General features: G+C 40.7%; 1 protein-coding gene across 2 annotated transcripts in view; it reads right to left on the minus strand.

The window, feature by feature from the left end:
* LOC138011339 (uncharacterized) overlaps positions 1–14,613 on the minus strand; it is a 35,913-nt gene that overhangs the window by 888 nt on the left and 20,412 nt on the right. For both annotated transcript variants that reach the window (XM_068858306.1, XM_068858307.1), the window contains exons 21-47: positions 14,332–14,583; positions 13,927–14,121; positions 13,620–13,802; positions 13,196–13,447; positions 12,791–12,985; positions 12,484–12,666; positions 12,060–12,311; positions 11,655–11,849; positions 11,348–11,530; positions 10,924–11,175; positions 10,519–10,713; positions 10,212–10,394; positions 9,788–10,039; positions 9,383–9,577; positions 9,076–9,258; positions 8,652–8,903; positions 8,247–8,441; positions 7,940–8,122; positions 7,522–7,773; positions 7,127–7,321; positions 6,413–6,664; positions 6,123–6,317; positions 5,673–5,909; positions 4,640–4,864; positions 3,335–3,805; positions 2,617–2,775; positions 2,225–2,354 (exon numbers count right to left, since the gene is read on the minus strand). In XM_068858306.1, coding sequence (XP_068714407.1) covers positions 2,225–2,354; positions 2,617–2,775; positions 3,335–3,805; positions 4,640–4,864; positions 5,673–5,909; positions 6,123–6,317; positions 6,413–6,664; positions 7,127–7,321; positions 7,522–7,773; positions 7,940–8,122; positions 8,247–8,441; positions 8,652–8,903; positions 9,076–9,258; positions 9,383–9,577; positions 9,788–10,039; positions 10,212–10,394; positions 10,519–10,713; positions 10,924–11,175; positions 11,348–11,530; positions 11,655–11,849; positions 12,060–12,311; positions 12,484–12,666; positions 12,791–12,985; positions 13,196–13,447; positions 13,620–13,802; positions 13,927–14,121; positions 14,332–14,583 — 5,896 coding nt within the window. The remainder of the gene's footprint in view (positions 1–2,224; positions 2,355–2,616; positions 2,776–3,334; positions 3,806–4,639; positions 4,865–5,672; positions 5,910–6,122; positions 6,318–6,412; positions 6,665–7,126; positions 7,322–7,521; positions 7,774–7,939; positions 8,123–8,246; positions 8,442–8,651; positions 8,904–9,075; positions 9,259–9,382; positions 9,578–9,787; positions 10,040–10,211; positions 10,395–10,518; positions 10,714–10,923; positions 11,176–11,347; positions 11,531–11,654; positions 11,850–12,059; positions 12,312–12,483; positions 12,667–12,790; positions 12,986–13,195; positions 13,448–13,619; positions 13,803–13,926; positions 14,122–14,331; positions 14,584–14,613) is intronic.

Here is a 14,613-nt window from a genome sequence, read left to right on the forward strand (position 1 = left end):
GCTTTGTATTTTAAAGCTTTTTACAAATATTATTCACGAATTATCTTTGAAAAATGCGTGGTTACCCCCAATTTTCTTTTTGGATTTCAATAACACTTGTTAAAATCTACATTTCCTGCATAATCACAAAGCGGGGCAAAAACATCTTTAATTAGTAGGCGCCGTCCTTAATTTTAGCCAAGTTGGAACTAACGGAGTATAGTTACAGAGTGTTTTCACAAGACGTCGCCGGCGGCCATTTTGGAGGTGTGGAGGAGTGAAACAAAGAAACAGCGGGGAATGAAATATTGTTTTGGGAATTGAACTCTATTTTTATGAAAATTCTTCCTTTTGTTTTAGTATTGAAACATGACAGCTGGTCACATGAGTGAACACACTCTTTTGAAAACCGGTCCAGCGAACCCCAACCTCGTTCCCAGGACTTTACCGCCATTTTTCTCTTGGGAGAAGCCCTGGGAACGAAGTGGAGCGAACCCTTCCGAAGATTTGTTAGTGCAACGTTAAGTTGAAAACTGAGAGTGACAATCGTTTCAAAGGGCACTTTCCATCAGACCAAGAGAAAAAACCGGGTAGGGGAAGCGAATGAAACAGAAATATTCTGGAAAAAAACTCGGAAATGTGGGTATAACTCGCGCGAAGTGGTCCTTATGTTCTAGAATTCTGGAACAACCGGAAGATCCCGTCCCGTCCCGTCCCATTGGTTCATTCCTACTCGGGCGCATTTTCAGTTTACATTTTGGGGCAACACTCGTTGATATCTTTAATCTTTATCTTTAATCAAGGTGATTGCCACTAGCGCTTACTAATGCTAATCCGGCGATGAAGCGGCCAGTAGTCGCTCAATTTACATGGCATGGCATTACAACGCCGAGGTACTTTTGGTGTCAAGCACCGTCGAGCTGTGGATTACAAAGGAAGTAACTAAACTGGAAAGGAGAATTCTTCAAAGTGATGGACATAACAAAACATTTTGTCTGCCATGTAGAGGCCCACTTCTCCAGTTGATCGAGCTCTGATTGTTTTCGATCGGCCAACCCGAAAATAGTGTTCCATTTATAATCGTAACTAAAGCTACTGGTCGAATGGGAAGCGCCCAAACATAACTGAGGTAAACAAAACGGTTTCATGTTACAGGACGTGCGTAACAATTCGAGTGGTTACGGGCAAAGACATGGCCAATTCTGAACGCCAAATAAAGCAGAAATCTAACATTTTCAACAATATGTTTGATGCTCAAAATCTGAAGTTGTCAACGGTCGGTTGCCATTGAATAACTCTTTGTATGGGAAGGTTTCTTTTTGATAATGATCAACTCGTTCAAATTTTCAATTTTCAAATCAAGAAAACATTAGTAAAATCTTGAGAGGTTTGACTGTAATCCAACACATTCTTCAACCTTTTAAACCCTACATTGCATCCTAGGGCAAACTTCTTATCTCCACCTGAGTTCTCAGAAAAGCTAATGATTCCGACAAGAGGACGGGAAATAGCATGAAATAGAGGCTCGTTCACAGAACAAGACGGTCACAGTTTTCACAAATGGCGTTCCGGGCCAGAAACCTTCGAGAAAGATTCATGAGCTCCAAGCTTTTTTCTCCGTGATTAATTCTTGTTTAAGTGAGGTAGAGACCTTCGCAGCCGTTATCTGGGGAGTCACGCAAAGCTCGCCCACCTACAATGATTGTAGGTAAACGAAGAATTGGACCTTGATTGGTTAGGAGGCTCAATATTTAACAGGAGGGCAGTTTTAAATATGTTGACGGTCTAAAAAAACAATAACTCCAAGGAGATAGAAGCTCCAGATGTAGAATCAGAATCAGAAGCTCAGAATCACAAGCTCCTGTGCACTTACCAGACGGTATATTCTATGCTTTCGGTCAATTTTGAGGCCTATCTGAAATTTAGGACGTGTTTTGCCGGGTTCCAATCACAATATTCCTTCAAAATGTTACCTTTAATAAATCTGCTGTTACGTACGAATAATTGAGCCGAATAACTAACAAATGAAAAACAATTACCAAATTAAAACGATTAAAACTAAAAGAAGCCATTTTGTTTCTCTTCGGCTGCTCGGAAATGAGTAGTCCTTGCTTATCTCTTTGGTGTCAACCAATCAGAAAGTGCGCACAATGCAATTGTGTGGTATATATTAATAGCAGTGGCCGTCAAAACATACTCTTCTTCGCAGTTATTGTAAGAAGACAACAATTATTATTCCACTTACCGAAAACACTTCCGCGCAGCATAAATCCCAGCAATCAGCACAACGGCGAGAACACCGGAAATAATCAAAATAAGTTTTTTCTTGGATATTCCTCCTTCTCTTGGTTTTGCTGCTGTGAATATCGAAAGCTCTGAGGAATAATTAAATGGCAAGAATTTAGGGTGGGGCACTTGTGGTCAACTTAAAACATGATTGTAAACAGCACAAAAACAGTCATGATAGATAACGTAGAACAAGAGCGCGATTTATTGTATAACCATAGCAACGGTGATTTTTATTTCATTGGTGTTTATATGATAATACTCTAACTTAATTAAATTTAAAAGACCCCATGAAAGCCGACCGTTGAACATTTCCTTTTGTATACTAGAAAAAAACAACTATCCTATTACCTTGGCAACTTTGTTTCTGTTTTGATCCTTTTCGTCCAGATGTGGAAGTCCCAGCTGGGCATGAAATGCAGGAGGTTTGGGCCTCTTTATCTTGGTATTGATCTTCTGCGCATGCCTGACAGCTCGCGTTGTTAAAGTAGTAGCCAACAGGGCAGTTAACTGTTTGGGAGCAAAAATGGTGAGAAGCATGGAATTTTGACAGTTGGTTTTTCTCTCTCTTTTTTTTTTCTTACGGTATTAATAGGCTTTTCATCAAGAAACTAAAGTTTACCATTGGGAAGCATTGTTGGCGAAGTGTGAATGAAACTCGCCGTCACCAATGAGTCCCGAGTTAATTTTCGGGCTCCGCGACTTTTGCGGGTCGGTTCGGGTCGAGTTGGTCCCCAACTCTGTTTCAATAATTTTTTCCTGGTTTCTCGATACGTCACCATGTACATCACAAGTGACCACAAAGTAAGGCACACAAAAAACCCCGATTATCTATCGCAATTTTTATATTAATTGGAGTAATAACGAAGATATCAGAGCGGATACGCGCTCTTTGTAAAAGGCTCTTGTCTTCCGCAAGTGAATAACAAAATAATGCTTGTCAACTGATACCTTTTAACATATTTTTGTTTGCATTTCTTATGGTCAAATGTCAGTCGCTTTTTCTTGGTATGCCTAAGGAGCACAATATGGTTCATTGGTTTATTTACCACTTTTCATATCTGCTTACCGCATGAGGTTCCTCTCAGCACTTGTCCTTTATTGCAAACAAGACGCAAGAAACGAACTTCAGGAGGTCGTGACGTATCTGTTTCTATGACAACTCCGCTGACATTCAAACTCCAGTCTCCATTTTTCAAAGAAGATAAAATGTCGCGTGAGGTTTCTTTAAAAGTCTGGTTGAAATCGACGGATGTTTTGTTGTAGTAAGAAAGTGAAACTCTTATCTCAAAGTCAATGGTCAGAGGAAATTTTGCAACTGTTTCTCTTTTTCGGCGACTCTGTTCACTACATTTCACTTGAACTTTGAATTTTCCTCGGCACAGAGGGTCGGTTCCACAAACCCGTATCCCAAAGGTGGTACCATAGAATAATCTGATAAAGTTCATTCTTATCTCTTCAAGCATGTCAGGGGTGTGATCGCATGAACTCGTTAGATAATGAGCTTGTCCCCACATAGCAATACTTGCATTGGATCTCTCTGCAATAAGACACAACAATGTCCTCACTAATGAATTTTTTCTCATTTTCAAAAAGGCAAAAATACAAAGAAACAATGCTAAGCCAAACGACTTAACCGCTGACCGGTTGGCTCAGTTGGCTAAGCATGGGACTACCGTCCCGGAGGTCGTGAGTTGAACTCCAGCAGGACCAACACTCAGGGTCTTTAAATAATTGAGGAGAAAGTGCTACCTTTGTAATTACATCCGCAAATGGTTAGACTTAAGTCTTTTCGGATAACTGCTATAAACCGTAGGCCCCGTTTGACTCCCTCTTCATGTAGGACATTCATTAAAGATACCACACACTATTGGAAAAGGACAGGTCACGGAGCTCCCGCCGGGTGTTATGGTCTGGTCTGAATTCCCTTGAGGGCCACAAGTTGTTTTAGTGTTGTAACACTACTAGGTTGCTACCCTCGTTAAATAAAGTTCTTACTTACTTAGAACACTCCAATTAATTAAACAAAACTTGGATTAGATACTTTTAGTGTTACAAGTACCCGGGAATTTGCGTATTGAGGACAACTTGGCCCCTATTCGGATAAAATTATAAAGCAAAACCTCCTCTGTAAAAGTTAATTTTCTTGTTATTGATGGCTTTCAAAGCTGAATTTACAGCCTCTTCTGTTTTCCAAAATCAGTAAAATTCATCCACTACACCCATCACCCTTGGCCCCCACACTGAAACAAGGATTTTTCTTTGACACGCAACCTCTTTCTAGGTCACGAAAATAGATTGAAGAAGAAATAGAGAGGATTAAAGGCAGTGAAAGAAAAACCGCTAAAAAATCTTGCTTAATAAGTGTCCTTACTTGAGCAATCGGGAAGATCGTGTCTGCCATTTACAGCTTTCGGATGGCTCCTTATCCATTTTTCGGCACTGCTACAAATAAAGACATAGGTCTCGCTTGGTTGGGTAGCAAAGTAGTATCCTTTGTTACAATGCACGGTGCAGATCACCCCACCAACTATTCCAACCTCACAAGCTTTGGCTCCATTCTTTGGGGGTGATATTGCTAAATTTCCACATGGCGATTCTGTAAAATGATCGTATGAAGAAAGTAAGGGCGTTATGATCAGTTGTATTCTAAAGGAGCCCTCTTGACTTTTAGGTTGTTCTCCGACTCGATTCAGTTGCCAAAAGGAATCTTAAACTTGTAACTTACAGTACGGCCAGAGAAGACTAGTCGTCAAGAGGAATTGATTTTTTAAATAGCGGACATAATACGAAAATAATCAAAGTCGCCATTGTGCGAAAGAAATTTCGTGGAAAATGGGCTTTTACACAAACGTAATCGTCCTGCCGTACTGCCAGGACTGGAAAGTGAAACTGACCAATCAAAAAACTTTTAGGAAGGAAAGCAACCTCGAACCCAGGCTTTCTCTCTTTTCGTTTCTTGTCTTCGAAGAGAAGACTGGGACTTTGCTGGGAGAAATAGTCGAGTGTCCAAAAAAGACAAAGCCTTTTTTAGGCGCGTGGATGGACTGGTTGAAGAAAGACAAAGATGGAACAAAAAGGCAAAAGTTAAACAATGTGCATAATTAGAAAAATGTGTGTTGTGTAGGGAGAAAAAACGCCCCACAAAAAATACATGATCTATCCTAATAAGAGCAACATTGTAATTAGAAGGTAACTGCTGCTTTCGCGTATCCACCTCGTGAAGTAAGTGTTCTTAACAATATCAAAATTATCGAGACAAGTGCATGATGCCAGGGCACTTACAGAAGCAGAGTGGGGATAGAATTTGACCGCAGGCAATGAACGCAGGAGGGTTGTTTCCGTCATCCGTCACAATTCAACTTTTCTTTACGCATGCTTATGACGTCATTAAAAATCATACATACCAAATATTGTTATTTGAAATCTGCAAAACGCCTTATTGCCCGCCTTGTCTTCTGCTGTATAAACGATGTTATATTCTCCCCATGTCGCCTCCGTGGCGTTCGGAATGCTCGTTGAAAAGCGATCTACTCCCACATTATCTGTCACCTTGACGCCAGGCAACAGCAGTATATGAGTTGGTTGATTGGACACAATGGTGTTGTTTTGGGGGCATGTGTGTATCTGTGGTGGCTCCAGATCTGCAATGAAACAACCGCAACATTTTAAATTTACGTATTCTAAAACCAACTCCACCTCTTACGGAAACTGCTTCCGTTGCTAATGTTCTCATTTCATCGTTACTTAAACGTCCAAATACCCTTGCCTATTTCATGTTGTTGTTTTAAAGACGCCGGTAAAGAAAATATCAACATTAAGAAGTCGAAACTAAAACTAACTGAACAAAGTCGTACCTTGACAAGCCGGCGGCGGAGTGTCCCAGACTCCCGGAGGTCTCTCACCAGGAGCAGAACACGTGACTGTCGACGAACCATTCATGTGATACCCAGTCGCACAAGAGAAGCTACACTTTGACCCATAATAATTACCACAACTGCTTATGTGTAAAGGGCCGTCAGGATTTACTGTCAGCAAAGGGCACGAGATAACTATTGATTTGAAAAAGAAAACAAAGTTAATCAAAACTACTGCAATGAGAAGACTGGGTAGTATTATAGACGTTAAATTAATAGATTTTTTTTACCCGACACATTCACTGTAAAGAAACAGGTGGCCTTGTTTCCCGATTGGTCCAAAGCGGTGTAATTGATCACGTGACTGCCTTGACTGAATCTCTGTGGTGAATGATAGTTTGAAGTCACTATGGGTGCGACTCCTGAGTTGTCAACAGCAACAGGATCGGTCCAGTTCACCAAAGCTGTAAACTTGCCTCTTTCAGCATAGGCCACTAACGTACTCCCAGGACAAGATCCCCCAAATGTTGGGGGCTGAGAATCTAAAACAAGAAATAAAAGTTAATAGGCTGTCACATTTTCAGAGGAACTGGCATGTGCAGTTTCATAAGGAAACGAATAATCTGACCCAGAACTGTTGTTACGGACAGCAGACCACAGAGATGCTCATGTCGGAAAGGCCAAGATTGGACAAGGGATATCTTGCAACCGAAAGCGGCGTAACATCTTTTGCTTAAGTACATTATTGACCGAATGCATAAGTGGCAGCCAAAAATGTATTCTTTTGTTTGTGTACTAATGAGACTCACTAGACTCGCTCTCAAGCAACATTTCCTTTGTATTTTGTCCATACAAACGACGCTAGTGAGGCTAATTAACAAATAAACAAAAGAATATTTTTTTGGCCGCCATTTGTGCATTCGGTCTATGTATCTCCACTAAACTGGCTCAAAAAGCACTTCCTTTTGGTAACCAAAGTCTCTTCTATTACACTAAAAACTTACCTTGACATACAGGCACTGGGTTGTCCCAAACTCCCGGTGGCCTTTTGTCTCGGGCAAGGCACGTGACCGCAGAGGAACCAATAAGGCGATAACCAATCTCACAAGAGAAGTCGCACTTTGATCCAAAGTGGTTGCCACATCTGCTCATGCGCAAGGGTCCGCTAGGATTCACCATCATCGATATGCATTTGATAACTGAAAAGATGTAGAAAAATAACGTTACCTTAGATCATCTAAGGAAATACTACTAAAAAAAAAGACGAGAAATTAGAATTCGACGCGAAGGTAAAGCGGTTTATATCTTGCCGTTGATTGTGAAATTTATAACCGTGGTTATTCCAATAACGGACTACTTATCTTAAACCAATTAAAACCATGAAGATCTGCCTTTGTACCTGTCACATTAACTTTAAATGAACACCTGGCTTCGTTTCCCGATTGGTCCACTGCTGTGTACTTGATCACGTAAATGCCTTGGCTGAAGCTTTGTGGTGACTGGTAGTTTGATGTCACTGTGGGTGCAGCTCCTGAGTTGTCAATAGCAACAGGATCGGTCCAGTTCACCAAAGCTGTAAACTTGCCTCGATCAGCATATGCTACTAACGGACTCCCAGGACACGAAACCCCAAATGTTGGGGGCTGTGAATCTGAAGAAAAAATAAAAACAACAGATCAGCCTGAGAGGTGATAAAGGTTTGTATCCTCTCCTATCTAGTTACAAAATTCGTCACAATGGTTTTGAATGAGCTCAGTACAGATTCATCAAATTCACGTAAAATAGTATTTAATCGGATAGTTCTGATCATTGACTACCTGTACAGGTGATGTCACTTCCACTCCACTGTCCAGACGACAAGCATGTTCTTGTAATATTTCCAGTTGAGCTGGTGTATCCAGTTTGACAGGAAAAAGAACAATTTGATCCATAGCTGTTGTTACAGGAAGCGGACAGCAGAGATGCTCTTGTCGGTGTCACCAATGGAGGGCAGAAGATAACTTTGAACAGAAAGTTTAGCTTTGAGACATTTTTTGCCTTCTTTGTTAATTACTTAACATTAAATGGTATCGAATATAATTAAATTTACTCTTTAACATCCGAGGTAATTCACCATGAACTTACCTTCACATACAGGTACTTTACTGTCCCAGAATGCTGGCGGTCTGTCACCAGGGGCAAGGCATGTGACAACTGAGGAACCAATTAGGCGATGACCAATTTCACAGGAGAAGTTACAATTTGATCCATAATGATTACCACAACTGCTCATGCGCAAAGGTCCAGTAGGATCCACCATCATCGATGTGCAATTGATGACTGAAAAGAGGTTAAAGAATATCGTTACATTAGATCATCTGCATGATTATAAAGAAAAAAGACGAAAAATTAGAATTGGACGTTCAAGGAAAGCAGTATTTGCTTTCCCGTTTATTTCGAAATTTATGGCGGTGGTTGTTCAAACACGGACAGCTTCAACCTTCAAATTTGTCTTAAACCAATCAAATCCGTCAAGATCTGCCTTTGTACCTGTCACACTAACTTGAAATGAACACCTGGCTTCGTTTCCTAAGTGGTCCATTGCTCTGTATTTGATAAGATGAACGCCTTGGCTGAACCTTTGTGGTGATTGGTAGTTTGATGTCACTGTGGGTGCAACTCCTGAGTTGTCAGTAGCAACAGGTTCGGTCCAGTTCACCAAAGCTGTAAACTTGCCTTGTTCAGCATATGCGACTAACGGACTCCCAGGACACGAAACCCCAAATGTTGGAGGCTGAGAATCTGAACAAAAGAAAAGAAAAAAAGAAAGAACAAAAGAGCAGCCTGAGAGGTGATAAAGGTTTGTGTCTTCTCCTATCTAATTACAAATTTCATGGTTTTGAGTGAGCTCAGTACAGATTCATCAAATTCACGTAAAATTGTATTCAATCGGATAGTTCTTATCATTGACTACCTGTACAGTTGATGTCACTTCCACTCCACTGTCCAGACGACAAGCATGTTCTTGTAATATTTCCAGTTGGGCTGGTGAATCCAGTTTGACAGGAAAACGAGCAATTTGATCCATAGCTGTTGTTACAGGCAGCGGACAGCAGAGATGTTCTTGCCGGTGTCACCAATGGAGGGCAGAAGATAACTTTGAACAGAAAGTTTAGCATTGAGACATTTTTTGCCTTCTTTGTTATTTACTTAACATTAAATGGTATCGAATATAATTAAATTTATTCTCTAATATCCGGAGTAATTCAGCATGAACTTACCTTCACATACGGGTACTTTACTGTCCCAGAATGCTGGCGGTCTGTCACCAGGGGCAAGGCATGTGACAACTGAGGAACCAATTAGGCGATGACCAATTTCACAGGAAAAGTTACAATTTGATCCATAATGATTACCACAACTGCTCATGCGCAAAGGTCCAGTAGGATCCACCATCATCGATGTGCAATTGATGACTGCAAAGAGGTTAAAGAATATCGTTACATTAGATCATCTGCATGATTATAAAGAAAAAAGACGAAAAATTAGAATTGGACGTTCAGGGAAAGCAGTATTTGCTTTCCCGTTTATTTCGAAATTTATGGTGGTGGTTGTTCAAACACGGACCGCTTCAACCTACAAATTTGTCTTAAACCAATCAAATCCGTCAAGATCTGCCTTTGTACCTGTCACACTAACTTGAAATGAACACCTGGCTTCGTTTCCTGATTGGTCCATTGCTCTGTATTTGATAAGATGAACGCCTTGGTTGAACCTTTGTGGTGATTGGTAGTTTGATGTCACCGTGGGTGCAACTCCTGAGTTGTCAATAGCAACAGGTTCGGTCCAGTTCACCAATGCTGTAAACTTGCCTTGTTCAGCATATGCGACTAACGGACTCCCAGGACACGAAACCCCAAATGTTGGAAGCTGAGAATCTGAACAAAAGAAAAGAAGAAAAGAAAGAACAAAAGAGCAGCCTGAGAGGTGATAAAGGTTTGCGTCTTCTCCTATCTAATTACAAATTTCATGGTTTTGAGTGAACTCGGTACAGATTCATCAAATTCACGTAAAATTGTATTTAATCGGATAGTTCTTATCATTGACTACCTGTACAGTTGATGTCACTTCCACTCCACTGTCCAGACGACAAGCATGTTCTTGTAATATTTCCAGTTGAGCTGGTGTATCCAGTTTGACAGGAAAAAGAACAATTTGATCCATAGCTGTTGTTACAGGCAGCGGACAGCAGAGATGCTCTTGTCGGTGTCACCAATGGAGGGCAGAAGATAACTTTGAACAGAAAGTTTAGCATTCAGACATTTTTTGCCTTCTTTGTTAATTACTTAACATCAAATGGTATCGAATATAATTAAATTTACTCTTTAACATCCGAGGTAATTCACCATGAACTTACCCTCACATACGGGTACTTTACTGTCCCAGAATGCTGGCGGTCTGTCACCAGGGGCAAGGCATGTGACAACTGAGGAACCAATTAGGCGATGACCAATTTCACAGGAGAAGTTACAATTTGATCCATAATGATTACCACAACTGCTCATGCGCAAAGGTCCAGTAGGATCCACCATCATCGATGTGCAATTGATGACTGCAAAGAGGTTAAAGAATATCGTTACATTAGATCATCTGCATGATTATAAAGAAAAAAGGCGAAAAATTAGAATTGGACGTTCAGGGAAAGCAGTATTTGCTTTCCCGTTTATTTCGAAATTTATGGTGGTGGTTGTTTAAACACGGACAGCTTCAACCTTCAAATTTGTCTTAAACCAATCAAATCCGTCAAGATCTGCCTTTGTACCTGTCACACTAACTTGAAATGAACACCTGGCTTCGTTTCCTGATTGGTCCATTGCTCTGTATTTGATAAGATGAACGCCTTGGCTGAACCTTTGTGGTGATTGGTAGTTTGATGTCACTGTGGGTGCAACTCCTGAGTTGTCAATAGCAACAGGTTCGGTCCAGTTCACCAATGCTGTAAACTTGCCTTGTTCAGCATATGCGACTAACGGACTCCCAGGACACGAAACCCCAAATGTTGGAGGCTGAGAATCTGAACAAAAGAAAAGAAAAAAAGAAAGAACAAAAGAGCAGCCTGAGAGGTGATAAAGGTTTGTGTCTTCTCCTATCTAATTACAAATTTCATGGTTTTGAGTGAGCTCAGTACAGATTCATCAAATTCACGTAAAATTGTATTCAATCGGATAGTTCTTATCATTGACTACCTGTACAGTTGATGTCACTTCCACTCCACTGTCCAGACGACAAGCATGTTCTTGTAATATTTCCAGTTGGGCTGGTGAATCCAGTTTGACAGGAAAACGAGCAATTTGATCCATAGCTGTTGTTACAGGCAGCGGACAGCAGAGATGTTCTTGCCGGTGTCACCAATGGAGGGCAGAAGATAACTTTGAACAGAAAGTTTAGCATTCAGACATTTTTTGCCTTCTTTGTTAATTACTTAACATCAAATGGTATCGAATATAATTAAATTTACTCTTTAACATCCGAGGTAATTCACCATGAACTTACCCTCACATACGGGTACTTTACTGTCCCAGAATGCTGGCGGTCTGTCACCAGGGGCAAGGCATGTGACAACTGAGGAACCAATTAGGCGATGACCAATTTCACAGGAGAAGTTACAATTTGATCCATAATGATTACCACAACTGCTCATGCGCAAAGGTCCAGTAGGATCCACCATCATCGATGTGCAATTGATGACTGCAAAGAGGTTAAAGAATATCGTTACATTAGATCATCTGCATGATTATAAAGAAAAAAGGCGAAAAATTAGAATTGGACGTTCAGGGAAAGCAGTATTTGCTTTCCCGTTTATTTCGAAATTTATGGTGGTGGTTGTTTAAACACGGACAGCTTCAACCTTCAAATTTGTCTTAAACCAATCAAATCCGTCAAGATCTGCCTTTGTACCTGTCACACTAACTTGAAATGAACACCTGGCTTCGTTTCCTGATTGGTCCATTGCTCTGTATTTGATAAGATGAACGCCTTGGCTGAACCTTTGTGGTGATTGGTAGTTTGATGTCACTGTGGGTGCAACTCCTGAGTTGTCAATAGCAACAGGTTCGGTCCAGTTCACCAATGCTGTAAACTTGCCTTGTTCAGCATATGCGACTAACGGACTCCCAGGACACGAAACCCCAAATGTTGGAGGCTGAGAATCTGAACAAAAGAAAAGAAAAAAAGAAAGAACAAAAGAGCAGCCTGAGAGGTGATAAAGGTTTGTGTCTTCTCCTATCTAATTACAAATTTCATGGTTTTGAGTGAGCTCAGTACAGATTCATCAAATTCACGTAAAATTGTATTCAATCGGATAGTTCTTATCATTGACTACCTGTACAGTTGATGTCACTTCCACTCCACTGTCCAGACGACAAGCATGTTCTTGTAATATTTCCAGTTGGGCTGGTGTATCCAGTTTGACAGGAAAACGAGCAATTTGATCCATAGCTGTTGTTACAGGCAGCGGACAGCAGAGATGTTCTTGCCGGTGTCACCAATGGAGGGCAGAAGATAACTTTGAACAGAAAGTTTAGCATTCAGACATTTTTTGCCTTCTTTGTTAAATACTTAACATTAAATGGTATCGAATATAATTAAATTTACTCTTTAACATCCGAGGTAATTCACCATGAACTTACCTTCACATACGGGTACTTTACTGTCCCAGAATGCTGGCGGTCTGTCACCAGGGGCAAGGCATGTGACAACTGAGGAACCAATTAGGCGATGACCAATTTCACAGGAGAAGTTACAATTTGATCCATAATGATTACCACAACTGCTCATGCGCAAAGGTCCAGTAGGATCCACCGTCATCGATGTGCAATTGATGACTGAAAAGAGGTTAAAGAATACCGTTACATTAGATCATCTGCATGATTATAAAGAAAAAAGACGAAATATTAGAATTGGACGTTCAGGGAAAGCAGTATTTGCTTTCCCGTTTATTTCGAAATTTATGGCGGTGGTTGTTTCAACACGGACAGCTTCAACCTACAAATTTGTCTTAAACCAATCAAATCCGTAAAGATCTGCCTTTGTACCTGTTACACTAACTTGAAATGAACACCTGGCTTCGTTTCCTGATTGGTCCATTGCTCTGTATTTGATAAGATGAACGCCTTGGCTGAACCTTTGTGGTGATTGGTAGTTTGATGTCACTGTGGGTGCAACTCCTGAGTTGTCAATAGCAACAGGTTCGGTCCAGTTCACCAATGCTGTAAACTTGCCTTGTTCAGCATATGCGACTAACGGACTCCCAGGACACGAAACCCCAAATGTTGGAGGCTGAGAATCTGAACAAAAGAAAAGAACAAAAGAAAGAACAAAAGAGCAGCCTGAGAGGTGATAAAGGTTTGTGTCTTCTCCTATCTAATTACAAAATTCATGGTTTTGAGTGAGCTCAGTACAGATTCATCAAATTCACGTAAAATTGTATTCAATCGGATACTTCTGATCATTGACTACCTGTACAGTTGATGTCACTTCCACTCCACTGTCCAGACGACAAGCATGTTCTTGTAATATTTCCAGTTGAGCTGGTGTATCCAGTTTGACAGGAAAAAGAACAATTTGATCCATAGCTGTTGTTACAGGCAGCGGACAGCAGAGATGCTCTTGTCGGTGTCACCAATGGAGGGCAGAAGATAACTTTGAACAGAAAGTTTAGCATTCAGACATTTTTTGCCTTCTTTGTTATTTACTTAACATTAAATGGTATCGAATATAATTAAATTTAGTCTTTAACATACGGGATAATTCACCATGAACTTACTTTCACATACGGGTACTTTACTGTCCCAGAATGCTGGCGGTCTGTCACCAGGGGCAAGGCATGTGACAACTGAGGAACCAATTAGGCGATGACCAATTTCACAGGAGAAGTTACACTTTGATCCATAATGATTGCCACAACTGCTCATGCGCAAAGGTCCAGTAGGATCCACCATTATCGATGTGCAATTGATGACTGAAAAGAGGTTAAAGAATATCGTTACATTAGATCATCTGTATGATTATAAAGAAAAAAGACGAAATATTAGAATTGGACGTTCAAGGAAAGCAGTATTTGCTTTTCCGTTTATTTCGAAATTTATGGCTGTGGTTGTTTCAACACGGACAGCTTCAACCTACAAATTTGTCTTAAACCAATCAAATCTGTCAAGATCTGCCTTTGTACCTGTCACAGTAACTTGAAATGAACACCTGGCTTCGTTTCCTGATTTGTCCATTGCTCTGTATTTGATCACATAAACGCCTTGGCTGAACCTTTGTGGTGATTGGTAGTTTGATGTCACTGTGGGTGCAACTCCTGAGTTGTCAATAGCAACAGGATCGGTCCAGTTCACCAAAGCTGTAAACTTGCCTTGTTCAGCATATGCGACTAACGGTCTCTCAGGACACGAAACCCCAAATGTTGGAGGCTGAGAATCTGAACAAAAGAAAAGAACAAAAGATCAGC

The sequence above is a fragment of the Montipora foliosa genome, chromosome 7, assembly GCF_036669935.1.
Source record: "Montipora foliosa isolate CH-2021 chromosome 7, ASM3666993v2, whole genome shotgun sequence".
In the NCBI taxonomy this organism is placed as follows: domain Eukaryota; kingdom Metazoa; phylum Cnidaria; class Anthozoa; order Scleractinia; family Acroporidae; genus Montipora; species Montipora foliosa.